The sequence below is a fragment of the Pezoporus occidentalis genome, unplaced genomic scaffold (genome assembly GCF_034315485.1).
Source record: "Pezoporus occidentalis ecotype Australia unplaced genomic scaffold, CSIRO_AGI_Poc_V1 ctg72, whole genome shotgun sequence".
NCBI lineage: Eukaryota > Metazoa > Chordata > Aves > Psittaciformes > Psittacidae > Pezoporus > Pezoporus occidentalis.
In genome coordinates, this window is record NW_026916072.1 from 1,204,682 (window position 1) to 1,232,626 (window position 27,945).

At 48.3% G+C, this 27,945-nt stretch overlaps 1 protein-coding gene and 1 long non-coding RNA gene across 6 annotated transcripts in view; both read right to left on the reverse strand.

Moving 5' to 3' along the window:
* The window catches only part of IGDCC4 (immunoglobulin superfamily DCC subclass member 4), an 89,171-nt gene extending 70,528 nt beyond the window's left edge, over positions 1 to 18,643 (reverse strand). For 2 of the 3 annotated variants that reach the window (XM_062601719.1, XM_062601717.1), the window contains exon 1: positions 18,399 to 18,643. In XM_062601719.1, the coding sequence (XP_062457703.1) occupies positions 18,399 to 18,504 (106 nt within the window). In that variant the 5' untranslated portion in view covers positions 18,505 to 18,643. The remainder of the gene's footprint in view (positions 1 to 18,398) is intronic. The other variant, XM_062601718.1, reaches the window with a different exon arrangement.
* A 3,358-nt stretch (positions 18,644 to 22,001) lies between these two features.
* LOC134176043 (uncharacterized) lies at positions 22,002 to 26,236 on the reverse strand. Of its 3 annotated transcripts, none has more exons than XR_009969237.1 (4): positions 25,787 to 26,236; positions 24,655 to 24,732; positions 23,585 to 23,722; positions 22,002 to 23,316 (listed from the first exon to the last, which is right to left on the reverse strand). It is a non-coding gene; the product is annotated as an uncharacterized LOC134176043 (long non-coding RNA). The 3 variants fall into 3 exon arrangements; XR_009969236.1 differs by having other exon boundaries at positions 22,002 to 22,761; positions 23,206 to 23,316; positions 24,655 to 26,236; XR_009969235.1 differs by having other exon boundaries at positions 24,655 to 26,236.
* Positions 26,237 to 27,945: the final 1,709 nt, after the last annotated feature.

The window sequence follows — 27,945 nt, forward strand, 5'->3', positions numbered from 1 at the left end:
GCAGGCTACTAAAAAACACCAACCCCACAACACACCACAGAACAGGTAAGGATAGCAGTGGAAGGAGCAGCTCGTAAGAAAACAGGAGCTGTAACATTGGGCACCAGATGCAAGGTAACAGAGCAATGGGGTTGCACTAGGGAGGAAGAAAAATGTCCTTTATATTATGTAATATAAACATAAGGAAAGAGACGTTCACTGAATGCAACTTGCATTGATCCTACAGATCAGGAACCCCAAGACACACTTTAGAGAGCCATCCCCTGCCAGGGAAGGTAGTGATTTGGAACTGCTGCTCAGACAAAAAGAGACTGAACACCAAGCTGGAGACTTTTATACCTGCACTGGCCAAAGCCCTTTTATTTAACAAAGGCACTACTGGGCACAATCCTGCTTTCACCCCTGTGAGACGGACAGGATGTTCCAGTACACACGCTCCACCCCAGACATCTCCATCTGATGCTCTGCCTAGAGCCCTTGCCAGCTGGCAGAACTGGACTCTCCCTAAGGTAAATGCAGGAAAGCATTTCAAAACCATTCTCATGAAACCTTGCCACACAAAGCCCTTCAGATGACTCCCCTTCAGGAGTCAGTGTGTCATACTTAGTTATTTCTATCCTTTATTGCAACGCAGTGGTTGACAATTTGCATCGGTAAAAGCTGGCTTGAAAAGTTAATCTTTCTTTGGACAATCCTGATTATTACTACTTTGTAACAGTCATGCTGGTTTGTCACCCTGTTATCTGGCTTTCAGATATGCCACAGGGTAATATTCTCCAATAAATGAAGAGCTGTACTCTGAGCCAAGCCTTGTCTTGTAATCACAGTGGCTCTCCATGTGCTTGTTAGCAGGTTTTATATTCAAGAAAACAGGAGAACACATTTTAATCCAGAACCTTTCAAGCTCCACATGTCTTAGAGTTCTTTTAATGATCTAAAAATCAGGGCACCCTCTGGTTTTTTGTTAATATGAATGGCAAGATTTGGCCTTGTAGGGTAGCAACTATACAGGCATACCAAAGAGCTTTATCCCATCTAGGGTAGTGATCTGAAAAGCCTGGAATTTGAGTGCTTCAAGAAAGGACACCCCTAGATGAGACTGTCACTGACAGTGATCATTCTGCAAGGCAAGCAACATGGACTTAACTGGTTAATGGGCTAAATGGATGCTTTAGGCTGAAGGCGACTTAAGCAATCTCCTTTTACTTCTGCCTCACTACAACCTGCACACATTGAATTACAGTGCCACTGCTGAATGGCAGCACATGCCAGGGTAAAGAACAGCAATTTCCAGCTAAAAGCATAGGAACTTGCTGACCCAAACTGCCTGACCCAACCAACCAGCACAGATAAACACATTCAACTGTTCCTGTGAAACCTGGCCTTCGGGCTCACACTACACCCAGGCAGAAGTAGGCAGAAAGCTGGCACTTCTCATCACATTGTACATGCACCAGCACCTTCCTGTCCATCATCTGTGAACTGAAAGTTCCTACAGGGACCTCTGAATATCCATTCTGACTACTGTCTGTAAGGAGCAGCCTATTATTATCATAATTATTAGTAACAATTATACAACTATTATATATGTTAATATATGTCAACAGAGTAAGAACATTAACATATCCTCTACAGGGTATTCCACAGAATTAATGAGCTCTAGTAATGAACCTCACCTCTCTGACATCTTGCTGATACCTATTTCTAAGCAAGCTACCAAATTCAGTGTGCATTTGCTCAGGCAACTAACTCAATACCTGTAGGTCAAAAGGACATGAATGCTGATGGACAGAGGTTTGTGCCTTGCTCGGGTCAGTGATAGAAGAGGGAGACATGCATCTGCTCCTGCTATCTGTATTATCAAGCTAACAGAGGCAGGCAGCTCTGAGGAGACAAGTCTCAAGCCACCCCAGCTGTCTGCTGCAGTGAATGCTCATCAGTCCCCCAGAGCTCTCTGCTATTGACACATCAATTCAGGTACATCACAGGGCTGTCCCTATTTCCAGTCCCAACTCCTCTCAAAGACCTTCAAGATTAGCAAGAAGGCAATTCCAGCGGGGCTGCTGCTCACACCACTGTTTATAGGTAGAATATAGGGTTTCCCATGCTCTGCCACCTTCCCACCAAAGCACTCTCCGATGCATTGGGAAGGAAATTACAGGGCAGAACTAAAGACAGTGAAATATGCCCCAGGCTCCTCAGAGCCACTCACAGTGAGTATAGCTGGGCCAGGGGCAGAGAAGGCAAAGTTTCTGTTATTTTTCAGTACTGGAGACTGAGATGAGCTCTTAGGCAGAAGCTCTTCCCTGTGAGGATGCTGAGGCGCTGGCACAGGGTGCCCAGAGAAGCTGCGGCTGCCCCATCCCCTGGCAGTGTTCAAGGCCAGGTTGGATGGGGCTTGGAGCAAGCTGCTCTAGTGGCAGGGGTTGGAACTGGATAAACTTTAAGGTCCCTTCCAACCCAAACCATTCTAGGATTCTATAAATCTATACAAGCTGAGATTTGGGAAGAAGAGGTAACTCGCATCATTTCAGCAACAGACCCTAAAAGCCCTGATTCTAATGTAGTGAGGTCAGCAGCAAAATTCCCACAGAGTGAGCAGAGGATTTAGCCCTAGAGAAGCTCAAAACAAAAGCAGCATCTGCGCCTCACCCGTGAGACCCACAGCTCACAACACTGTAAAAATCACATTCACATGGACCTGATGATGCTGCATGGAAAACAACTCCGGAGCCTTTCTCCTTGCAGACCCCATCTCTGAGCATGCCTCTCACCCTCTTTTGTTCTTTCTAGGATATTTGCATGGAAACAAGAGCTGGGTTTTTCAGCTGCTCACCTCCTCCTGCTGTCTATCCTTCCCCAAAAGAAGACAGACTTTACAGAGAGCCTGTTTTCATGCAAATAGCCTTGACTGATGGCTACAGAAGAAGAGAGCACATGAGCACCTCCCAGAGCTGGTGTGCCGGCTATCATGCCGAGGGTATTCCCACGTGCATACAAACCAGCTCACCATTTTGCTGATGAAAGCTGCTGTGTACATGGCAAGTGTTCACTGGGAGACTTTCAGACCCTGTTCCATGGAAGGCAAGTCTCTTACCTCGAGACCATGTTGAGAAGGTCCAACAGCGTAGGATGCAACATCAATCACCAGCCAGGAAAAGCCCTGCTAGCCTGTGATATCCCGAAATCCAGCATGAACATGTGGCACTGGGGACAAGGAACCATCAGTATGAGACTCAGACTCCTTCAAAACCAACACAACAGTTACAGGAGGTTCAAGTTCTGCTCTTGCCCTGAATTTCCCTGTAATTTTTACTCTTTTATAAGCATATTACTGTTGTTCCAGTGGGCTGGTTATGTGGAAAGTCCAAGCAAAGGGGGGAACCGGACAGTGACCTGCTCCGTGTATCTATCTCAAGAGCGTGAGCCAGACAGTGCTGTCAAAGGGCAAAGAATACACACTGGAAACAAAACCTCTTTGTTCTCTAATTTTGTTCCAGTTAAGTCAGTTCAGCTGTTCCCTATAACCAGTCAAAAACATTCAGCGTTTCCCAAAGTATTTTAAGACTTCAAAGTTGTAGATTTTATTTTGACAGTTTTAAAGCACGGAGCTTCTTTTTTTCTTCCTTTTATAGATTTTTTTTTTGCATTACAAACAAAGCTGTTTAATAAATTAAGCTTTACACGACCACTGCCACTCTGCTTTTATCATGCCTTCAATTAAAATATTGCTTCTTGAAGATAGCAAATGGCTTCTGAAGGGAAAAAAAGAAGAGGGTATTTCACTGAGAATGTTTTCAATAGAGTTCATTTGTTAAAACTTGTGATTAAAACCAAACTCTGGGCAGCTCAAAACCAGAAGTGGTTTCTATCAGTCCAAGTTGATGAACTCAAAACTTTCAGGCTTTAAATGAACTCACCTAAAAAGTAAACTCTCCAGCACTCACTGAGGAGGAAAATGTAGGAAAAAGTGAGCTCTCCAACACCCAACAATGAGGAAAACATTGGAAAAACACTGGTTAGACCGCTGCCTGGCAGCTCAGCAGACACGGGAGCTCATCAGGAGCAGGCTGCTCCAGAACAAAACCTTCCTACATAACCCAGGCAAGAGATCTGACCTTTTCATCTATAAAAACCAGTCAACCCACCACTGAACTCATTACTGAGGGAGATCTGCCCCTCAGAATTGTTTTGTTCAGTCTCAGGGCTTAAGCCTGTTCTGACACCACTTGCCTCCTGTCAGGAAAGGGCTGGAACAGCTCAGGGACAAGACCTGTGCTGAAACCAAACCTGTCTGAACTCTCCCCACGTAACATGAGCTTCACACGCCGGTGCTGAAACTGTCACAACAGGGAACGGGAGGCAGGCAGGCAGCGAAGGACTCCTGTCTTCAAAAGCAAACAAAAGAGGGTTATAAAAACTCATCAGCTGTTTGTGCTTACTGCTGCTCTTCTGCAAAGCTGTAATCACAGCAGTCATTCTGCAGCAGTACACCTCTGAGGGCTCCTCACCAGCAGCACGGGAATGGCCTGGGCTTGGCCAGCTTCACAGTGCCAGCAGCACAGGCCCTAATCCCACCGTTGTGAGGCCAAAGCTCCGCTCGCACAGTTCACAGTACAGCCCACAACCAGCTGTGTCAGCACAACTGAGAAAGCAGGATCAAGCAGCCATGGGGAGGGAGCTTTTAAGCCTGCGATGATGCCAAATGCTTCGTATCACAGCCCTGCCTATTTGCATTTCTGCCTTGGGCCCCATCTGTAGCTTCCCATCCATGTAAAAGCTGTCCCCTGGGAGAAGAAAGGCTACTGTCCATTTGTTCAACACATCTTGAGCGCATCCAGTTTCAAATGAAGTAGGTGGCAAAACTCCTAATGCTAATCTTCTCCATGCAATTCAGAATCTCTTGTCATCTGGGGGCAGGGAAGATCAGAAATGGAAATAGCTGGTCCAGCAGCCTCCATCAGTTAGTGCCAGACACCTCCAAGGCAGCTCCACATGCTCACCATCACCAACATGCACACTTAATTCTTTCCTCAACTTCCACTTCAGACAAAGTGATCTTACGAAGTAGGACTCCCAATGCAGTGTCACTGAAATCACTTTACAATAAACACACAAGGAATAAAGTATCTTTAAAATATGGTTACATCCTGTTCTAGAAGTCTTAATGGGCCATATATTTAGCCCAGGAACAACCTGAAAGCCAGGACAGCCATACTGCGGCACTGAAACTATGTCACTGTAAAGCTATTTCATTACAAGCCACAGCTCTCTTTGCAAAGACAATTTCTTTCAAGAGCCCAACTAAGCTGGTACAAGGTTTTCCAGTGTGCATACATGTAGGGCCCAATATATCATGAAGAAATGAGCCCAATATATCATGTGGCAGTGGAGAGCCAGGAGAAAGAAACCAAGAAACACAGGAGATGGGTCCCTTTCAATACAGGTCTCAGGAGAGGTCACTGCAAGGACTTTGAGCTGGAGGAGGGCCAGGGGACCATGAATGCGTCTGTTGGAGATCCCACCCAGGCTCCAGGCAGGCACCCTCAGACACATGCTAACTGCAAGAGCAGAGGAAGCAGGAGCTGAAGCTGAGGCCACCCATGCTCTTGTGACTCTCACTCCCTGCAGTGACAAACTGCCTGGCACAGATGAGGAGGTGGTGGCTGGCAGAGCTGCACACGGGAGCACAGACTATCCTCAAATGGTCACTATGTCCAGAGCTTCCTTCACAGCCAGCTCAGCACAACACTGAGCCACCAAGGCCTGGAGGTGACAGACACATGGAAGATAGAGGTAAGACCAGGCATCTGGCACCTCAACTTGCTTAAGCTCCATGGGAACAGCTGTGGAAAGAAAAGGGCAGAGGGGTACAAACGTGGGTCTCAACGGGATCCAGAGATGTCAGAGCCAGGCACTCCAAAGTCACTTCTGCTCATGCCCAGGGATTTAAGGAATTCCCACAGCAGCTCAGCTCCAAAGCCCCTGGTCTGCACTCTGCTTGCCTGGGAACCCTGCAGGGCTCATGAGCTCAGGCAGGGCTGAGGAGAGGCACCAACACAGCCCCCACCACTCATGACTCTGGGGGGGAACTGCGTCACCTTCCTATTCCCTCCAAAGGGCAAACAGGTCCCAAGCGAATGGGGAAGCACAGACCCTGCCTAACTCAGACTTCTGTGGCTCTCAAGACTGTAGAGAGAAACTCTACATTGCTCTTCCAGAACCTGCTCCTCCCTGCATGATCCTGGAAGAAAACTGGAGTAGAACACCCATACAGTCTTCATCTTCTTCATTACAAGGAGAAGAAAACTGAAATTGGCTTCTCTGAAACAGCTCAGAGCTATCTCAGGAAAAGCATGTTATCTCTCACCAGCCCAAACCACTCCTATTTGTTACAGGATAATAAAGCCAGTGGTACTAAGCAATCGCACTGTTACACTGTTGTTTCACATGGCTATAATTTAACAGCTCCTCACTGTTTGCTTTAGGAAATCTGCTCTTAAAAGGTCTATAAAATTATAAACTCTTGCTCCAGTTTGAAAACATAGAGAACAGAAATCCCTGCTCATGCCTAATAAATCACATTCCCCCACTAGTAAACACCAGCATGGTAGAAACATCTTTTGTTTATTGAAAGTCAATGGCATGTGGACATTTTAAACAAAGAGAAGGTGGGAGGCTGAGGGGAACAGATTATGTTTTCCACTTTCATTCTGCCTGTGTCTAAACAAACGGTTCCTAACAGCTTTGTTTTCCAAACCAACTTTCTCCCAGCTGCTATCTAGAACCACAGAAAGGGAAAGCACTACTCAAGATGTGCAACGACTACTTGACTTTGCACGCTCATTTTACTCAGAAGTCAGCGCTCCTGATGTGCAAGCCACAGGGAGTGCTATTAGGAGTAAGTAAGTGGTTGGCTTCACCTACAAAGCAGTACTGGGAGATACTTCAAGCCATGCAAAGGGGAACCAGCATTTTGCTAAGCTTTAGTGACAGGTCACCCTGCCACAGGACTACATCCACTGCCTTCCACCCAGCCACAACTGCACATCAACTTAGAAGATGACTGAACCCATACTATAACAGCTAAGATACGCAGGCAGAGAACAGCTCTTACAGGCTCCTCAGTGACCAGTCACCTGTAGTATATGAAATCAAACTACCACCCTCAACTCTTTTTGGCCATGGTCATGTCTGTTCCCATAAGTAAGGGCAGCATAGAGATACTGACCCAAAAAAGACCCAAGAAACCATGCCACAAAGGAGTACATTATAACAATTCTGAAGTTTTCAGCATCTTAAAGATCAAAGATCTTATTCATCAAAGATCTTTCTCATCCCTCTGCCTTCAACTGATGATCAAGGTATCAAATATTCCTGTGGTTTCCCTTGCCTTCTCGCTACATGCAGTTTAGTGTTACTTAGACTGTATCTGCCTCAGAAGTTCCTTGCCTACACAAGAGATGTGACAACACTTTCATAAAGCTTCAGGCTGGGAATAGTAAGAGTTAATATACTCACACAGCAGAACATTCCTTGTATCAAGCAGAAAGACAGAAATGCGTCTCTATCGGAGTCCTGGAAATGATGAGGAAACCCTCTGCACAAGCTCCTTCATGAGGTCTTTCTCTCCCAGCCCTGTACAGCCTCACAATAGCCGAGTCACCCTGACCGCACATGGATTTCAGTGCTACTCACAGCACAAATGGGATAATTAAGCCAGAAATCTTCAAAGCCCTGCCACTGCTGTTGGCAATGGGATTCTGCACCTCACCTGGAAATAAACATGGAAGAAGAGCGGGTAAAGCCCCTTCTCCACCACCAGCCTTAGTCCAGTTTTCACCAAGAAGTCCCTCCTAGCAGCTGGGAAGTCCCTGTATAAATACAACCCTTAGAAAAGGGGCTAAGCCCTAGTTGATGGGGCTACAGAACTGATGGACAGGAGTAGAGCAGTTGATGTCCTCTACCTGGACTTGTGTAAAGCGTTCGACACTGTCCCACACGACATCCTTGTCTCTAAACTGGAGAGATCAATTTGATGGATGGACCACTCGGTGGATAAAGAACTGGCTGGATGGCCGCACGCAAAGAGTTGTGGTCAACGGCTCAATGTCCAGCTGAGACCAGTAACGAGTTGGGTCCCTCAGGGATCGGTGTTGGGACCGGTCTTGGTCAACATCTTTGTCGCTGCCATGGACAGTGGGATTGAGTGCGCCCTCAGCAAGTTTGCCGATGACACCAAGCTGTGTGGTTCGGTTGATACGCTGGAGGGAAGGAATGCCATGAAGAGGGACCTTGACACGCTTGTGAGGTGGGCTGATGCCAACCTCATGGAGTTTAACCATGACAAGTGCAAGGTCCTACACCTGCGTCGGAGCAATCCCAGGCACAGCTACAGGCTGGGCAGAGAAGAGATTCAGAGCAGCTCTGCGGAGAAGGACTTGGGGGTGCTGGTCGATGAGAAAATGAACATGAGCCGGCTTCAGTGTGCGCTCACAGCCCAGAAAGCCAACTGTATCCTGGGCTGCATCAAAAGGAGCGAGACCAGCAGGGCAAAGGAGGTGATCCTGCCCCTCTACTCTGCTCTTGTGAGACCTCACCTGGAGCATTGTGTGCAGTTCTGGTGTCCTCAACATAAAAAGGACATGGAAGTGTTGGAACAAGTCCAGAGGAGGCCACGAGGATGATCAGGGACTGGAGCACCTCCTGTATGAAGACAGGCTGAGAAAGTTGGGGCTGTTCAGCCTGGAGAAGAGAAGGCTGCGTGGAGACCTCAGAGTAGCTTCCAGTATCTGACGGGGGCCTATAGGGATGCTGGGGAGGGACTTTTCATCAGGGACTGTGGTGACAGGACAAGGGGTAACGGGTTAAAACTTAAACAGGGGAAGTTTAGGTTGGATATAAGAAGGAAATTCTTTCCTGTTAGGGTGGTGAGGCACTGGAATGGGTTGCCCAGGGAGGTTGTGAATGCTCCATCCCTGGCAGTGTTCAAGACCAGGTTGGACGAGGCCTTGGGTGATATGATCTAGTGTAAGGTGTCCCTGCCCACAGCAGGGGGGTTGGAACTGGATGATCTTAAGGTCCTTTCCAACCCTAACGATTCTATGATTCTATGAAAAGAGGCACACAAAGGAAAAGAGGGAAACCAGTGGCACAGCATATTTGCTAGTGAAGCACAAGCTACAGGCAGAAAAACAGTGATATTTTAATCAGTGACAGCCCTTTTATCTTGCTGTGTGCTGGCTTTCTCCTTGTAAAAAAGGAACAGATCCCATCTCAGTTCTTACCTGAAATGCTGTCTTCAAAGAAAAAGGGCAAAGAACCCTTTTGCAGGGGTGGCACTGCTCTGACACACATCCAAAGACAGATGCACTCTTCAGGCTGAGCTGAAGGCCTTCACAACAAACAAAATCCCCTGGCATGTATTTAGAGGTATTTATTGTACATTTCTGGCTTTTAAAGTTAAGCAAAGAGCCTTCCTTGTTTGCTCACGCTTCCTTGATAGGCTGGGGTGCGAGTCTGGAGTGTCTCTTCACAACATGGTGTAAAGTGCCACTCCAAGAAGACAAGAACAACTCTGCCATGCTGTATTGTTACAAAGCCACCTACCTGCGAGAAGAGAAGCCAGGCTCATCAAGCTCCTGCCAACAATCCTGCCTTGCCCAGGTAATTGCACAAACCATGAATTAATGAGAAATAATGAGCCAGCACACAGGGGAAGAGAGGACAATTCAGAACAGCAGCAAAGAGAACTAATGGGAAAGTATGTTTTAATAGCTCACTGCTGACAGGAGACTCCAAACATAATAAAACAGGAGATGCTGAACTGCTACGTCAAAGCAGCTGCCACAACTAGACAATGCAATGATCTGACCAAGGACCCGACCATCTCACTTTGCATATTCCCAGCACAACTTCTCACCTATTCCTGTTTTAAAAGACAGTATCTGATCGTGATCTGGAAACTCAGCTGTCGCTGAAAATGCAAAGTGGGCTCTTACAGGACCTCATGAAAAATAGCGAGATAACACCCATACCCATGGCTACTGGGAGGTACTTGAAAGTGGAGAAAAACAAGGCGCAGTACCACCTTCTGAAGATGACTAAAGGTCAGAATGGGTGGGAATTTGCCCTTCCGCTTCCAAATTTAAACTTCCTTGTATCATAACAGGAAGAAAATGTATTTCACAGCTGATGTTCCAAAATCCCTCACACCTACTTGGCTGCTTAACTTTCCAACATCTCCAGTGCATTCACCCACTGTCAGTTCAAGTTTCTCTTCAGAGCACATAAATCTTGCCTTTTTCCAAAGCTGCAGCCAGCTGAAACCTGACAGTTTGAGGACAAAGCAATAAAAGGATTGGGTCTGCTTCCAAATGGTGAAGGACACGCTTCCAATGCTACAGCATCCGAGCAGCAGAATGCCTGTGGGGACCATCACACCACTCTGGGGCCCTCCTGCATCAATAGGGTCCAGGCTTGTATGTGATGCTTCTCTCTGCTGTCTCTGGGCTTCTGCTTATTTCACCAAACTCATTTAAAACCAACATCCTGGACTTATACTGAGATTTCAGCAAAAACATCCAAATCACCCATTTTCTCCATGGTGAGAAGAGGTTTTGCCTCTGCATCATGCTGCTAGATGAGCACTAGAGATGGTTGCTGCTCTGGAGCAAGGAACACAACCTCATTTATTACTGAAGCCAGATTTATTTCCATTAATCTAGAGTAATTACTGCTGCTCCTCTTTTAATGAGGTCCTGTGTGCCTCAGTACATAACATCAGCAGAAGAGAAACCCTCATCTTCATAATCAGGCAATTTTGGGCCATTTTGAATAGCTTCTTCTCCAATATAAGAGGGAAATTACGAGAATGATGCCTCTTCCAAAGAGCCAGCCTCATTTCAGAGAACTGTGTGTGATCATTCTGATGTTCAGGTCAGTAACAGCCCCGCAAAATCTCCTTTATCCAACTTTCACTGCTGCTGAGCAGGGATTAACGTTAATTGAGCCCACCCCATATTAGCCAAGGATTATTTGTTAGTCACCTGCCTACAATCACTTGCGTTTTCCAGCAGAGCCCTTCACATCGCTCAGATAGCCAGCAGGATAATCCAAGTCACATTTTTAATGAAATCTACATGAAAAAAACCACATCCACACCATGGTCTTCCTCCTTTCCAGAAGGTATTCTGGAACATCACACCCTGGTCTTCCCCCCTTCCAGATACTTTTCTTGTTGAAGCCCAATGTTAAACCTGAAACAAGGAATGTCTTCAGCTCCCAGCGCAGCCCCGCTACCCTCAACCCTACAGAACTATCCAAGTGCCTTGACTGGTATAAAAAACAAAGAGTGAGAAGAATTATTTGACAGCTCAGCCTTGTGCCCGGATGCTGAAGTGCTGCTGAAGCCTTTCACCCCGCACTTAACTCCCTCTGCCTCTGAACAGAAAATCCTGGCAGCAGCCACAAACGTTAAGTAAATGGGAAGCTTTTCTCTGCCAGCAGCTGGGAGAAACTTCCTTTTCGCCTCACTTTGCATGCAAAGAAAACCCCACAATAGCACTTGTGGTAACACTGCTAGCCAGATTTTCAACTGACAGACTCTTGAGGAGAGCCTCCAGATAGGAAGTCTGCACATAAGGACCCTCTTCAAGCGGATGGCATTTGACTTCACGAACGTAGGGCTCATCTCCTCGAGGAAAGGTTCCCTTTGTTTTCAGTACAAAGAGTACAAAGGAAAAGAAAGAAAAGTTGCTTTTGCCGTGACCCAGGAAAAACAGAGCTAAATAATTTTGATCAATATTTTCATTTCTCTGACAAAAGCCGCAATCAGCACTCACACAAACAACTGGTTAGCAAGCCTGGAGGGGGGGGGCAGGAGGGGTAAATCAAACCAGAGCTTCAAGACACTTATCTTTCCATTACAACAATTGCCACCAATGACAGTAATTTACATGGCTAATAGGCAGTATTATGTTTACAGAATCATTCTTGGGAGGGAGGCTCTAAAATTTTTTGCCAGCCCAGCAAAGGAGCTGGTACTGCATCAGATGCTGGTTTCTTTTCCCCCTTTTCTACGCGTGTTTTGCCAAGATGCCTTGCTACGCACAACACAGAGTACCTCTGCAAGCACAAACAAACCTAGGGAGCATACGATCGCCTGCCTGTGACAACCTGAATTCTCTCACAGCAGGGCTGCCTGAACCTCTGTGCTTGGGGAAAATACCTCTCAAGCAGGAGATAATGGAGTCAAGCCTGCAACACAAGATCCTCGACCCCATGCCACACTTCTCACCCCTCTGCTGAAGATAACCTCAAACTAGCCCCAGTGTCTCAGACACAAGCCTTATCTTCCATAGGAGAGGTCCCATCACAACACCACAGGCAAAACCCCCGGGAACATCAGCCTGAACATCTGCTAATTCTCTGCCCTCCCCAAGCCTTGTCTTTCTGTTGGTCGTAAAAAGCTCTATATCTCCTCCTTACGAGCTCTCTCTAGGCTTTGCCAGGAGTCACACAGGCAAGTGGGACTGGTAAGGCATAGAAATGGGCCAGTCCCTCAGGGTCAACATGATTAAGAGGACTATATGTATTATCCTTTTAAAGCAGCACTGATATTCCCAGCAAGGTAAGAGAACATTACATCAGTACTACAAAGAACACACTGGAGTTTTTCACTAGACCATCTCCAAAAAATAAAAGAGACAAAAAAGTCACAAGGATTTCCAAAAGCACATGAAAGCTTTAGTTTCAATAACAACAAAAAATAGTGAACGCTTGCCTAATTTTCTTTTAATATTAGGCACAATTCCACTTTTGTCTGGAAAATACATGCACCCGTTCTGCAAATCGTACCCAACCAGCCAGCCAAGAGACTCAGAGAGGACAGTCTTGCATTAAATGCAAAACTTCAGGTCATTTTAGAACCTGTAAGCACTGCTGATGCTTTTAAAAAAGATTTATCAAAGCCCTGAGGGCATGGGCAGCCAGGCTTTGCCAAAACCCTCAGTGGATTCACACAACACAGCACAAGAAATCCATCCCATTAAGTAATGACCTTTTTGGTCACACCAATTAACTTGATCATCTATCGACAGTCAATTTAGAAACTATCCAGGATGCACATTTCCCAGCACAGGCAGCTCCTTAGCACATCCTCCCAACCCACTGCCAGCCTGGCATCGCTTCTACATCCCAGGTTTGCTCCCCCTCTGCTCCAAGTTCTGCCAACCCAGCACCTTTCCCAAGAGCTCCACTTTAACTGTTTAATGTCCCAAACTCTTACATTTAGCAAGGTGCTGAGCCATCCCAGCTTCAAAGGGGATGTGATCCAAAGACTCAAGCAGGAAATGAGAGCAGGGAAGTCAGTCAGAATAGGGAAAGACTGAGCACAAATGCAATAACTTCACACACCAGATCTTAATCCTCCCACCGCTTTGGCTGACAGCAGCCTCTGGGGATGCCCACATTTCATTGACACAGCTGTAATATTCATGACCTGTCCTCAAGAAATCCATATGAGAGATCTTGAAAAAAAATCAAAATGCTAAACCCCATGAAAGCACAGAATAAAGCAGGTTATTCAATAGCTCAGCTGAATTTAATGTGGCAGTAACAGGCAATTGCATTGCAAATGCAGATACAGATTTTTAAGTAATTTCAGAACATCTGATGTGAAAGTTTCACTGGAATACAGTAACTGCTTATCATAACCACAAGTATGTTTATTACCCACAGAGATAACACACAGCATCTGCTGGGCCTCTCAGATAAAGCAGGCCCATATCGCAACAGCAGGATCCCACGGATTAAGAGCAAGAGAGGATCCAACTCAGTGACACCAAAGGGCATCAGTGACATGAACAAAAACACATCCAAGGGAGAAGCACCACAACCTACACGCTCAGGAGCAAAGTGTCTTGACACCTGCAGACACAGTAGTATTAGATGTACTCAAACAAGGCTGAAGACAAGTCTTTGGGCTCTCCCAGGGAATTTCTCTTCTCAGCAGCTACAACTCTAGCAGGTATCTACCTTCCTGGAAGTAGACACAGCAGCTCTTCCCCTTCCTACAAAGGCTCTGTTACTCTTCAGGGTTAGGAAATTCAATGGTGTTTCAAGGATGGTTTCAGCATACCAGTGAAAATCACACAAACTAAAGGGGGCATTTTGGTCATTCCCCCCCCCACATCTGTGGTTTAGCATCTCTAGAAGGGCTCATGAAAACACAGCTCAATTCTGCTTGTGAAGAAGGCAGATTCAGTTTTCACCGAAAGGCTGTTAAGTCAGAAAAGCATAAGCATCACTTGGAGAGCACTTACTCATGGGATTTCAACAAATACAAAAGGGTACTTAGAGTGACAGTGTCCTTCATTATGTTAACAGCATGAAACAGCATCTTCTGCCCAGCTGGAACAAATGGGGAAACTGAGGCACAGACGGAGATCTCTCTCCTCAACCTGATGACTTATTTTCAAAACCTCTGGATTCTCCATGTCCACACTAGCTCTGACTGACCATCAGGACCAAGAATTATTTGGGAAAGCAAAGGGAGATGGCCAGACAACCAGACAGCATGACTACATAAGTCTCTTCATAAGTCTCATCCTTAGAAAACCAGGCTAAAACTACCATAGACAAGCAGGTCCAGTTCTCCAGAAAGCAACAAAATTGCAGCAGAGTTGATTTTGGCCTAGCATGCGCTTGGCAAATACTGATAACAAGGATTTACCATATCCTCTCTAGTATTACAGCTGACTATAAAGCAAACATTTGCTTCCTACAGATAACAAAATGACTATGATCACTCTGGGTTTATAAAGGTTAGGGTTTCTGCCATCACCCGAGGCAGAAAATCCCCTACATGTAGCACTGGCCTCAGTTTTCCCTCAGGTACCCACTCATCTCATGCAGAGATATGGTTTGGGACGGTTCCCAGCAACAAATTACAATCAGATTAAATATTAATTCCCATCTTAATTATATAACCATGACTAGGCTTAATGGCCAGGCAGCCATTTAAACAGGAGAGGAGCGTGTTAATTGGAGAAGCAGCATCTCTAACGTTGCAAATGCCCAAACCTGGTTCATGAGCACCTGGATTCTCCTGTGGGAGAACAGCTAGCTTTTGAGAAGGCAGCTCTGAGGAAGGCAGAGTTCAAATTACCTGGCAATACGGTATCAGGAATCAGCATGGAACAATGCAGCACCTGCCTTCGAGAGAGTCATATGCTATAGTGATGAAGATCATACATGTGCTGAATACTTACGGACGGATTTTGTCCTCTCAACACCTTCAACAGAGACAAGCATGCAGTATCTCTACCTTTGTCTAAAGATGAGGATACCAGAGCAGATAAAGCAACTGGCCCAAGATCAAGGCACCCACTCAAGCAAGACATCCCGTATGCCACAGCAACACCCAGTCTGATGTGGTGGCTCGGGTGTCCCCAGTGCCATACCACAGAAGCTGCCTGCAGCTCCGGATCAGGCTGCAAGCATGCACGCAGGGAGAGTTGTCTCCCTTCTCCCCCAGGGAAAGGCAGATTGCCAAACATTTTCTTCCTAAATTATTACTTGTGCCGCTGTGAAGTGGTTCGCGTACCATCAGCAATACACCCACCCCACGTGGGGCCCCTGCAGCACAACAGACTTCTACAGCTGCCAGGAGAAAGTCCGCTGCAAGAAGAGGCGGGGAGACAGCACAAAACCAGCAGGTTCTGCTTCACGCTGGACTTCAAGGTAGTGAAAGGAGAGGGCACAAAAAAATAAGGGAGCAGGAGATGGAAAAAGCCAGGGAAAACATAAACAGAACGAAGCCTGAGCGGTTTCTCATTCAGTCTCACACACCAGAAGGGAAACGTAGAACACAGCAGAAACATTCCCCCCTTTGGAGCAGCCTCTGCCGTCAAGGTTTGAAGAGTGGCTGTCACAACAGCCACAGCACCGCAGCAGCAAGCTCCCACGCCAGAAACCTGCCCCGGGAAAGGCGATACAGGCAAACCCTCACTAACGCTGCCCGCACAAGCGCTTGGCACTGTCAGTGCCCCCCATTTCCTGGGGACCGTAAGAAACGCCCCTTCCCTGCACTGCTCATCCTGCCTCCCTGCAACCGAGCCCGCGGGCAGGGGACACTGCAGCACCACAGCCAACAGGGCAAGGGGGTCTGCATGGAGGTGATGTCCTGCGGCCACAGCAGCAGAGACACGCGATCCCCAAACAATGGCAATGCTCACAGGCAAAGGCACCGACAGCACGCAGCAGGCTGCCAGAATGAGTGGGATAGGAAGGATAAAATGAATCAGAACTAAAGTTAGGTGATGTCGAAAAAGGAAATCTATAGCAAGAGGACTCAGCCGCAAATCCACATGACAGAAACACAGATGGATTTCAGCTGATCCTCGGGGGGAAAAGCACAGCCCACTTCCCACCAGCACGTCCCCTGTAGAGAGCCCCAAGGAAAGCAACCGGCACAGCCCCCTTCCCACAATCAACTGACGAGGGGCTGGTTTGTGTTCTGTTTTCTTTTCTTAAACCCTTTCCTGCTACTGCAGGGAAAGAGTCTCAAAGCAGGACAGGCAAAAGGCTTTCAAAACACGGGATCACATCCCCTGTTAGTGTAAACTGGCACAGCTTCCATCAAGTCCACGGTGAGGGGGGAAGGTTTTCCAGCCTACTTCTCTCCGAGGCATTTCATACCCAGTGAGGCTTGAACTTTGGATCAAAACACACAGGCTTTGGGATCAAATGCAGACTTTCCCAAAACCATTTCAGCCCTCTGCCAAATTAATTTCAGACTGAAACAAGTCCATGTTTTTCTTTTCAGAATCAAACCCACCTGTTGGAAAGCACATCCGCATGTACCGAGCGGCACGTCCACAGGCTGGGCGGCTGCGCTCGCTACCCCTCAACACAATGCGTGGCCCATTGTTAGAAAACAAACAGAAGATTTTTATTAGTTGCCTAATGGCTTGCAAAAAAGAAAAGAAAGCGGAGAAGCCACAACTGCAAATTCCTACAGAGCATTTGAAGTTTTCTTGTTGAAGCGGGTTTGAAAAACAACATCCACTGCACCAGCCCCCCTTTTCCTTTTCAAATCATTGTTCTCCATTACAAGCCTCGGGATCCACTTAGCTCTTTGCTCAAACAAGCAGAGACAACGCAGCTCGCTCCCGCCTCAGCTCACCCGCTCGTCTGCTGGTGGGGTCACAGACTGCCATCCATCTAGAGAAACCCACACGCAGGGATGACAATGGGCCATTCACATGGACCGTTATTCACTTCTACTACACACAGCCACCCTAACCCTGCACCTTTATCAAACGATAACCTACCCCTTATGGGAGCTCACCAAACAAGAAAGAAAACACCCCTGCAGCCATTCACGTGCAGTTATTACGTTGTGCCGGACCCGAACGCATTGTAAAAAGGAATAAAAACATACAATGACACAAGGATGGCTTCAACACCACAATCCCCTGTTCAGGAGGCTCTTTTAAATGAGAGCAACCCCAGGGCGCACACAGGGCTCCCATTTTACAGTGTAGCTCCACCAACCCCATGTCAGGGACTTTGCGGGTCTGCGCACGCTGCGGAGATGAACCAGCGCACCCCAAGCTCCGCAGCTCCGGTGACCCTCGATGCAAACTTCGATGGCAAAGCGCACAAAGTCGGCGAGTGTGACCGGTGTACGTGTACCCGCGCACGGAGCCGTTTGCGTAACCATTGCAAAACACGGGCCCGAGGAACGTGGCTACTCCTGGGTCACCTCCTTGACCAGTGGGACATCTGCCCCACCGCACGTCCGGGCTGAAGGGAGGGCAAAGGTGCCCACCATGGCCCTGACAGACACTGGGCCTGCTGCGGGCCAGCCCCGCGCCGCTGAAGTCCCTGCAGAGGGAACTTGCCACTGACGAGAGAGAAGCCCAGGGGTCGCAGCTACTGGCTCCATCCCCATCCTCTCCCCAGCCTGGCCCTCTGAGGGAACTCCCCGCGGGGGGACGCCCTGTGTCACCCCAAAAGGGTGACCCCAAAGAAAGCACCGTCCAGGCATGGGTTGAATCCATGAGTGTGGCTGTCACCCGGCTCAGGGGGATGAAAAGCAGCCGGGGGACAGAAGGGGATTGGGGGGGGGGGGGGGGTGAAAAATGGCAACGGAATGGGGGACACGACACAGTGAGAGGGAGGAAAAACGGCGAATGAGGGTGGAATGGCCACTGAAGGGTAGAGAAACAGTGCGGGGAGAGCGTCCCGGCCGGGAAGCGCATCCCTGCGGGGAGCTGCCCGCGGCCGAGGGGCTGCAGCGCGAAGGCAGGTGGCGCGGCCGCCCGTGGGCTGGGGGGGCAACCGACCCGTACGCGCACACACACAGACACACACACCCCCTTCTCACCCACCTTGCACGGCCAGGACAGCGAGGGCGGAGAAGCAGAGACAAAGCAGGTCCTCCAGCGCCATGTAAGCCCCGCCGGGCGCCGGGAGCAGGGGCCGCCTCGGCCGCATCTAAGAGGGGAGCGCGCTCTCCCGCTGCCCCACCGCCATCTTGTGCGAGCGCCCCAGCCCCGCTGCCCGCCGGCGCCGCCGGGCCCCGCTGCCGGGGGGCGGGGGGCGGCCCTGTCCTGCCGCTGCTCCGCCTTTGTCAGCGGGTTCGCCGCCGAGCCGAGGGGGCTGCTCCCGCCCTCCTCCACAGCGGCCGCACCAACAGGTTGCTGCTGGGGGGAGCGGCCGCGGTTCCTGAGGGGGTGGGCGGAGAAGCGGGAACGGGCTGCAGCGGCAGGTGCGGGGCTCCTCCGGCCTCCCCAGGCCGGCGCACGGGGGCTGTAAACGTTTTATGTGCCTTTTTATTCACCCCTTTCCCCCTCCTCGTTAGGTTCGTGGCGTTTCTTTCCTTTTTGCCACAGGTGAGCGCAGAGGACTTCGCGCTCCCACAAACCGGCCCTGGGCTTCCCCCTCACGGTGCTCCCTGCGGACACCTCTGCCCGCGCCTCCGTCCTGTCAGCGCTGAGGGACCCTCTGCGGTGCCCACCCTCAGCCGCCCGGCACCGACAGGCACGAAGGCGTAAGGTGTCCGGCTTGCATGGCCACAGCCATCGAGGGCTGACGGCCGCCGTCCCGCAGGGGCCCTGTCAGCCGGGGCAGGCCCATGTCTGTGGGGAGGAGGCGCGGCTGCTGCCCAGACACACGTAGGGACCGTACCTCCGTCAGCCTGCAGCGCCGGTGGGGCTCATTTCGACAGCTCCCTCAGGTGTATATCCTTCACGGGGCTTTCCGGGTGTTGAAGTCCAGCCTGTGCTTCTCAGCCGTCCTTAAAGCCAATAAAACACATACGTGCATGGCACCGGTGCAGGGAGCGGCAGGAGCCACCCGCCTGCCGAGCCAAGCAGTGGGAATGAGGCAGGGAGCTGAAGGGTGCTGAAAGATGGAGACCGGGGCCGCTGCCTCCCCAGCTTGGCTGGGTCCCAGACACACGGGGAAGCTGCAGGTGCAGGGTTAGTCCTGAAGGCAGATGACACCAAGACCTTTAGGCACTGGTGGCTGGCACCAAGCAGAAGGGCAGATGTATCCGGAGTGGGTAGGAGGGGGTCTGCTTTGGTCCCTGAGGGGAGAAGAGGCTGCCGGGCACACGGGGATGTTTTATCCAGCGGTGTGGAATGCGGAGAGGGCTCCAGCTATGCAGAACATGAAAAAAAAGAAACCTTTTTCATCCAGACTCTATTTATTAGCTTGTATAATGAGCTATAAAAACTTAAATGAAACCAGAAAGGCTGCGTGGTGGGAAGCAGGTTTGCCATGTGTCTGAGTTATGCCACTGGGAGTTAGTACTTGGCACCATCACTACAAACCTGGGAGCCAGCAGCCCCCTGCTCTGGGCAGATGTGCAGGGAAGAAAAGGGGATAGTAACAGCCATGCTCCCTTCTGCACTGCTCCAGCATGGAGGTAAAGTTTAACAACCTCTGCAAACCCTCCTCTCGTCTCTGGGCCTTTCCTGCCTGCTCCTTTCTGTGTGAGGTGCTTATAAAGGTGCTCTCAAATTGCTTTAACTGTGCTGTAGAGGAACATCTCCTCATTGTGTCTGCTGCTGGTTTCAGACACACCCCTGCCCTTGTTTCCTCAAGTCTCAGACGTTTCTCCCTCCCTTTAAACAAGGAAACCTTTACCTAAAAGTCAGGCAAGTCTGGCATAATAAATAATGAAAGCTGCTAATGGTCTGCAAAATACAACACACCTGTCTGTATTAAGGCATTAACCCATCTTCCTGCCAGGGTTACACCTAACCAGGTCAGGATTAGAAGCAGGCACCAGCTTCCAAACACCCGGATCCAATTCTTGTCTTTGACGGTGTTACTTGATTTCTCTGTGGCACCTCTGTATTTCCTGCATGTCAGCGGAAACAGGAATTAAAACAGCATTTAGACAAAACCAACCTTGCAGCAGACACGTTCCTTCAGCATCTGTCCCTGGGCAAAAGAGGAAAAAGAACACCATAGCAAACAGCCCCTGATGTGTGAAAGCACCAGGCACTTGACCCAGAGCACCGGCTCTTTTCACACCGACAACACACGTGCTCTGTGAGAGTAATACCAAGTCCTCACCATCCACCCCTCTTACCCACATCCCCACAGACAAACTGAGCTTTTACAACCAGTTTTTCCACAGGGAGACTCCTTCACAGCTTAATCCAACGCTGGCTGACGTGTGCCTCCACAGGGAGGCAACCCTGGTGTCACTGCTTCAGCGAAATGACTTCTTGTGGTGCTTACAGAGGACACAGGACCTGGAGAAAGAGCCCCTTAGATTTGGGCAGGATCAGGTAACTCCCTGGCTGTGAGTCCATAAAGAACAAAGTGACAGCAGACATGCCAACAGAAGGGACATTCCTTCCCCACATAATTGCATTTCTGCCCCAGTACTTAGAGCAAGCAAAAGCCCCCATTTATGTGCTGCAGACTCTCCAATGTTTCCATCCCTGTTGGTGAGGAGTTTCTTTCTACCTTTTAATAGCTGCAAATCTCTGAAAACTTTGAGCTGAGAAAGTGTGAATGGCAAAGAGCAGCAGCAGCAAGTGGCAGGTGGTTGTGGTTGAGCCTTTTGTTCCCCCTTTGGGAGACATCACTTCTGTGCTCCAAAAAAGAAGGTGTGGTGAGTCAGGATATGGACAGTACATGGTACACGTCATGGGTTTGTGTAAGACCCAGCAATGAAGAGCTCATTAGGGAAATCCAGCAAAGCTATAGATTTTTCTAGTTCAGCAGGAGCTTTTCCCATGCAGCCGAGGGGAGATCCATGCTTTTGGAAGGCTGGGGCAGATGCAAGAGGCCTTGAAGCACAGCAGCATATGTTACAGAGCTATCTGAAGCAGAATTTGTCCGTGCTCTGAACCCAAAGCCATGCTGAGCAGCCTATGTCCACATCCAGCTGTAGGATTCCAACTACCAGGATCCAGTTGTGCAAAGCGCTAAACAAGTGCAGGTGAAGAACAATGCTTGCTCCCAAAAAAGACTCCCTGAAATAAAAGAAACCCAAAGAACAGGGAAAAGCCATTTCAGAGAGAAAGCAGTGAGGAACAAGAAGATTCACAGCCCATTGTGTGTTCTTATTAAACAGGCAGTGCAGTATTGTCCCAGTTCCAGGCTGAATCCTATCACTGACAATGGTGTCTGGCTGCCTCCCGTGGACTGGGGTTCAGAGCATCGAGAAGCTGTAGTCCAGGGTCAGAGCAGTTAAAGCAAATGAGAGAAACGGAAGTGAATTCAAAGTTATGGGACACAGCAATTTAAAGCAGAATAGCTATTTTAAAAACCATGATGAGGCTGTTCTTATTCCAGGTGAGGGTTGCTTTATGTTCTCTTAGCTTAATCCACTTCATGCTGAAGAGAACAGTTTTGATTTGGAATAGGCACTTTCTCTGCAGACTGAGTGTGCCCCCCCCAGATCACAAATCCCCACAGTGCCAAACCCTGCAGCTCTGAAGTTAACAGCAGTGGAAGCTTTCGTGGGTGCACTTGTTAATGCCCTCCAGTTCAGCAGGTAAGAAGTGCTGCCTGCAGCTAATCAGCCCCCATCTCGCAGGGGGTCAGTGCCTGAAACGTGCTTGGGACCACGCTTTGGTTCTTTCTCTCCCAAGCAGGATTAAACTTCCCAGTCTCAAATACAGCCTTGCTCCAGTTTCTGAGCATCTCTGACTCCAGACAGGTCTGCTACACTGAGTTTGACATTTTAGAATGCATTTAAGCTGCTCTAATAATCAGAAGAGTTGGCTGCTCTTTCCTTTGTGTTGGCATTAGTGCTTGAATGAGCCTGGAGCTGGACAGAGGGAAGGATGGTGCTGAAAACTTAATAGGCAACAACAATAAGAAAATCAGCTCCAGCACTCCGTGCACTCACCCTAGAGTTAGTACCAGCACAAGGAGAGCAATGGGAACATGCAGACAGAGGCACGAGGAAGCTTTCAACGGCAGCACAAAGCTGCGTGGGCTCAAACCCTGCAGAACTGCAGCCTTGGTCTTCCCAGGAAAGAAGTCTCTGAGGGACCTTTTCCACCAGGACTCGCTTTGCTGCCAGGCTTCTTCTGGTCTGGCAGCAACTTCGGCACTAGAAGGAACGTTGACTTCTAGGCGAGAAGAGTGCCTGTGGCCTCCTGTTCTGTATGTGTGAGCAATGCCAAACAGGAGCAGCTGGTTGCACATAATAACATGCATTGTGTAAGTGAGCAACACAATAAGCAATTTGCTCGACAACCCAGGGACACCAGGACAATTCTGTATCACAGAGAAGAAAGAAAAGAGCTAAAAAACATGTGATGACCAAAGCCTAAGGGAGCCTCAGTATACTAGCCATTCATTTCATTACGCTTGCTCTTATAAATATTTATGACACAGCCCATCTCATCATTCTTCCAGGAATGGGTGTTGTGTTATTGTTATACCCAGGGAGGTCTTTCCCTCTTCCTCTGGTCCTGCTGCAGGCAGTCAGCAGTTGCCAAAGATGGATAGGGAGCAAGAGTGGGACATTAACTATGGAAAACACCACTTAAAACGGAGCTCAGGGGCAGATATTGGCAGGTGCATTGTTAGAAGAAAAACAAATGGAAGAGGAAAAGACAGCAAGTAATGAGATTCAGAAGGTTGTGTTTGAAATGTGTTCATGGCAAAAGGGATTTCTGCATAGAAGGGCCCTAGAGCCACCAGTGAGCAGAGACTCACCCTGAGGTTGCACCCTGCTTGGATTCAGGATGGGAGTTTTGATTGAGATGAGTGCCAGCCTGGGAAACAGCAGTGAGGCTCAGGTGTGTTCCGAGTATCAGCATCATGTGCCTGCACAGGGAAAAATGCCATGTTAAAGTAGGGTAAAATAATCCTACCATTTATAAAGCTTTGTATATAAAACTTGGAGTGTTTTGTTTTTCTCTTTGATTTCTACTGCTACCTGGATATCCCCTGTGCCCTGTTCCTTGCTCTTACTGGGATTTGCCACCCAAGTGAAGCTTTACAAAATCAAATGCTAATCTGCCTTATGCAGAGTCACATCAACTGATTCATTATTCACGACGAGTCACTCGCATTGGGTTAGTGATGGCCTGACTTACAAACACATGCTGGGTAGATTTTAGGTGAAATGGATCTGTTTCGTTTCAGTTAGTCTCCCTCGCCATCATGTGAGTCTTGTGTGTGTGTATTTGTTAACCAGCTTGTTCACCATCAGCTATAATCAAATCAAGACCTACGAGAAACATCCCGATGTGTTATAGAGGAGTCACATAGAACATCACTGTCTTGTAAACACGCATGGCTATCAAAAATAATATTTGCTCATAAACAACATCTGTGGACTTCTCCCTACAGCAGTTACCAAGTAAAAGCTCAGTCTAAATTTTATACTCTGCTATGGTGCCTACTAGCTAAGGCTGCTTTTGGGCATAAAGAACACACGTAACATCAAGGAATCCTGCACAGTCGGGGCTGCCTTCAGAAACACCCATCAGGCTCCTTTGTAGTGGGAAATGTGTTCATGTGCCAAAAATGAGGATCTGTTCCCAAGTTTTATTAGATCCACAGAGCTGGCTATAAAATGCCATGCGAGAAGGGAAGCAGCCGAAGCGGGAGGCTGCTGGTGCACATCATCATGCCACCCTCTTGTGGCTAAGCCCAGAAAATAGAGCAGTGGATGCCCAAGGACACCGCATAAATGCCACCGGGTTATTTTCAGATTGCCTTGCTCCACGCCAATGAGCACCCTGCGTGGGCAAGCAGCAGGGGCCACCTTTCAGCTGGCTTAGGAGCTAAAAGCAAGGTTGGAATAAAATCATCTCTGCACTTTGGAAACTTCGGGATCTGGATCTGATCTGAGGATGGGATTTCATTCCAGTGCAGCATGAAGGCCTGCAGATGTTCATGGCAGACAGATGTTTGACTTCCACATCTCTGGCTATTCTCTGCTCAGAAACCATGACCACATACCTGCTCCTTGAGATAGTTTTGGCTATTCTGTCCTTTCATAAAGAGGACCTCATGCTTTTACACATTTCTATTCAAGCATTGAGAGCCCCATCACCTTCCAGAGAGCCCCAAGATGAGCACCACAAGGTGGTTTGGCAACTCTCTCTCAATCCCATCTACATAAAGAGTTCTAATTCTCAGAAATGGCCGGTTTACCCCAAAAGCAGGTGCTGGCTTTCACAGCAACCTCGGCGCCTTTGGATAACACAGGCTATTCCCATCCATCAGAGAGTTCTGCAAACTGAAATAGATGATGTATTTATTTACGGATTACAGAGCACAAGAAAGAGCAGCTTTGCACTATTGTCAACCTCCCAGCATTCGGTCTCCTACAAATAATGCATCATTGTTCAGTGTTGGTTTACGGTTTAAGTTCCAGTGAGCAACGTGGACCAGCAGACTCAGCAAAGATGAAGGCAGCCCGGGGTATTAGTAAGAGAAATAGCACCATCTGACTGAAGAGTATTAGAAAAACAAAGCAAAAACTGTGAAGTTCTCAGAGTGAGTTTCACGTCGGCTCCAGCAGGCAAAGCCCTGCTTTTACCTCGCATTGAGAATCACCCAGATCTATGATTACAGCCGATTTTCACTCTGCTTTCTGCCGGTCGTGAGCTAATTCGATTTCAGATAAACACTAATTAACACTGGAGGTCAGCAGGCACCGCTGCACCGGGGCATTCAAACGCAGCGAGGGATCAAAAGAGCCTCCGCCGCTTCCTTTGAACTCCTCAATTAAAATTTTCACCAATAAAGCTATTGTTTTACATCTGCTTCATCCAGGGGGAGAGAGGGCAGAGAGCAGAGCGATCACTGCCTCTAATTGGGCTGCTTTCCCTTTCTTCTTACAGGTTGCCTCCATGTGGGTTTTTTCTCTGGACCAGTGGAAGAAAATGATGTCCAGACCATTCACAATGCAGCTATTACACTGCAAGGCTGCAGCAGGCTGAGAGCGAAGCCGTGGGGAATCTGATTTCCCTCTTGTGAGCAAAAAGGGGCATCAGTGCCTTTCTTGGGAAGTTTGATTGATAACCCTTAAGAAGGGCTCATAAAATGTGTCTCTGGCTATTTAGGCAATTCTCTTTTGAAGATGAAGGAGAATATTAGATTAATCCAACTGCTATAATCACATTAGCTCCTGCTTTTAAAGAAAACATATTTTATGGCATCTGTACTCTAACGGAAACAACCTGTGGCTGCACATGCCCTGGGCTGGTGCTTTGCTGCTAAACCTGCTCTGATCTCCTTGGAAGGGGTTTTCATCCAGCTGCTGGGGAACTGGTGTAAATACCTGACTTGTGCCACCATCCCACACGGACCCCTTGTGGGCAACAGAGAAACCAAGGCTAGGGAGGACCACAGGGTCTGAATTCCACTCTTATCCATAGGGAAGCTCACTTAAACTCGGGATTAAGGCAAATTAGCAGGAGAGCAGGGAGAAGGCTGCAGGGCAGCTGCCTGGGCTGTACAGACAGGGAACATAAATCTTGAGAGCCGTCATCCCACAGCGTTCTGGAAAAGCTAAATGGAAACACCAGTTGAGTATCTGGTGGTGTCTGTACGGCAAAGGTTTAGTAACTCCCAACGCTGGGAAGCAGATGGGTACATCCCTGTGAGAACACACTGCAGTGTGTATCCCACGGGAGGGTGTAGTCAGTCCTACGTACAGGCAAGCCACAATAAAGTCCCCACTACCACCATCCAGTATCCAGAAACTTCACCAGAGAAGAAATACTCTTGATGGGAATTGTAGAGCAGGTATATCTTGAATGAGGCACATCAACTTACCTCCGCATCAGCCCACTCTGTTCACTTACCCTGATCTGCTCGTGGTTGTCTGACAGGGACCCTGGGCAAAGAAGAACTGATTAACTGATTATTCACACCTGGAAAGAAATGGTATCTGCTCTCAACAGCATTGAAGGGAGAGAAGAATCAAGAGAGTGACCACAAAGGAGATCAAGCTGTGGCTTGTGCTCACTAATGGCTTAAACTCACCTTCTGGAGTCCATTTATTGGTGCCAAAGGATGAAAGAAGGTCAGGATGCCCCAAAACCAGAGCGGTTGCTGTGAGTCTGGGAAGTTCAGTTCCTTGCCTGGCCCTGAAGCTGTGATGAGCTTTGCCAAGGTCTCAGGAGATGCCTGACTTCACAGGTCTAGCTTCAAACCTTGCTCCGGTTTCTGGGTTGCATCTTCTGCAGCTCCACTCTTGCACCTCGATTCACCAGCTAAGCCAATCTGACCCTCCAGTGAAGAAGCTGTGTTACCTTAAAACACTCCTTTTCTATCCAGCATGCTGGTGGATGCTGCAAACAGCACATTGCTTATCCCAGGATTTAATCAGATTAATTAAGCTGCACTTCTATTAATTTAAATTACAAGTATCTGAAGGCTCAGCCAAATCAAGTGATTTATGGGCTGTATCAACCTAATTAATACCACCAACTCTTAAAATAAAAACCTAATAAATTAGTTTATTATACAGACATAAGATCGACTTATTAGCTTCGGGTCTCCAGTGACATGGGGAATTTGATGGGAGTTTTACATCCTTGTTGGGAAAAGGTCTTCTTTTGTAACACCAGCGGGAAGGAAAAATATCATCTACAGGGCAGGGCGAGGGAGAAACAACACAAGCTCAGTTATCAAAACAGCAACCAAGGCAAGAGGTCCCCAAAGCCTTGCTGTACACAAATTGTGTGGGTTTTATAACTGCAGGTGCCCACAAGAGAACAGTTTATCTGGCTTCTCGCAGGCAGAACCTGCCCTGGTCTGTGTGCTCACTGTTAAGCAGGCTGCAACAGTGGTGAGCCATGGGATGGGAAGGGAAAACGAGAGGCTTCTGCTTCAGTGCCGGAGTTCACGCTCGATTTCCTGAGCTCCAAGATTGTTTCCCTTTGGTTTGCAAATCCCCCCTTGGAGCAAAGAGCCACGTGAGAGACGCGCGATGGAAAAAGGAGCAGGCTCCATCTCTTCAGCTTTTGCTTACAAAATATGTTCTTCAAATGCATTTGTCTCATTGTGTTCAGGATAACAGCCTTCTCCAGCAAAGGGAAGGAACTGGGAAGGCTTTTCTGGGAGAGAAAATGGGGCCATTTATGGTATAATTACATAAAGACAATGCCATCCTGTGTGTCTGTCGCCGTGATTTATTATAGTTACACAGAAAATTGGCTGATTGGACCATAAAAGATGGCTGGAGGCAAACCTGAACCCCTTTGCTTTCCTGCCTGCCACTCCACACACACAAGCCAATGAATTAACTCAACGTTTGTAACATGCTTGGAGAAATGACCCATCTTTGCTACTTTAAGAGGTGGCAGAACAAAGGAGCTTAGCAGACACGGCCACATTTACTATCGCTGCCTACACAGAAAGGTTCTGCAAACCCCACCACCACTTTTGCTGATGCACATCAGGGTCTCAGGGTGCTTTATTCCATTCCATCCA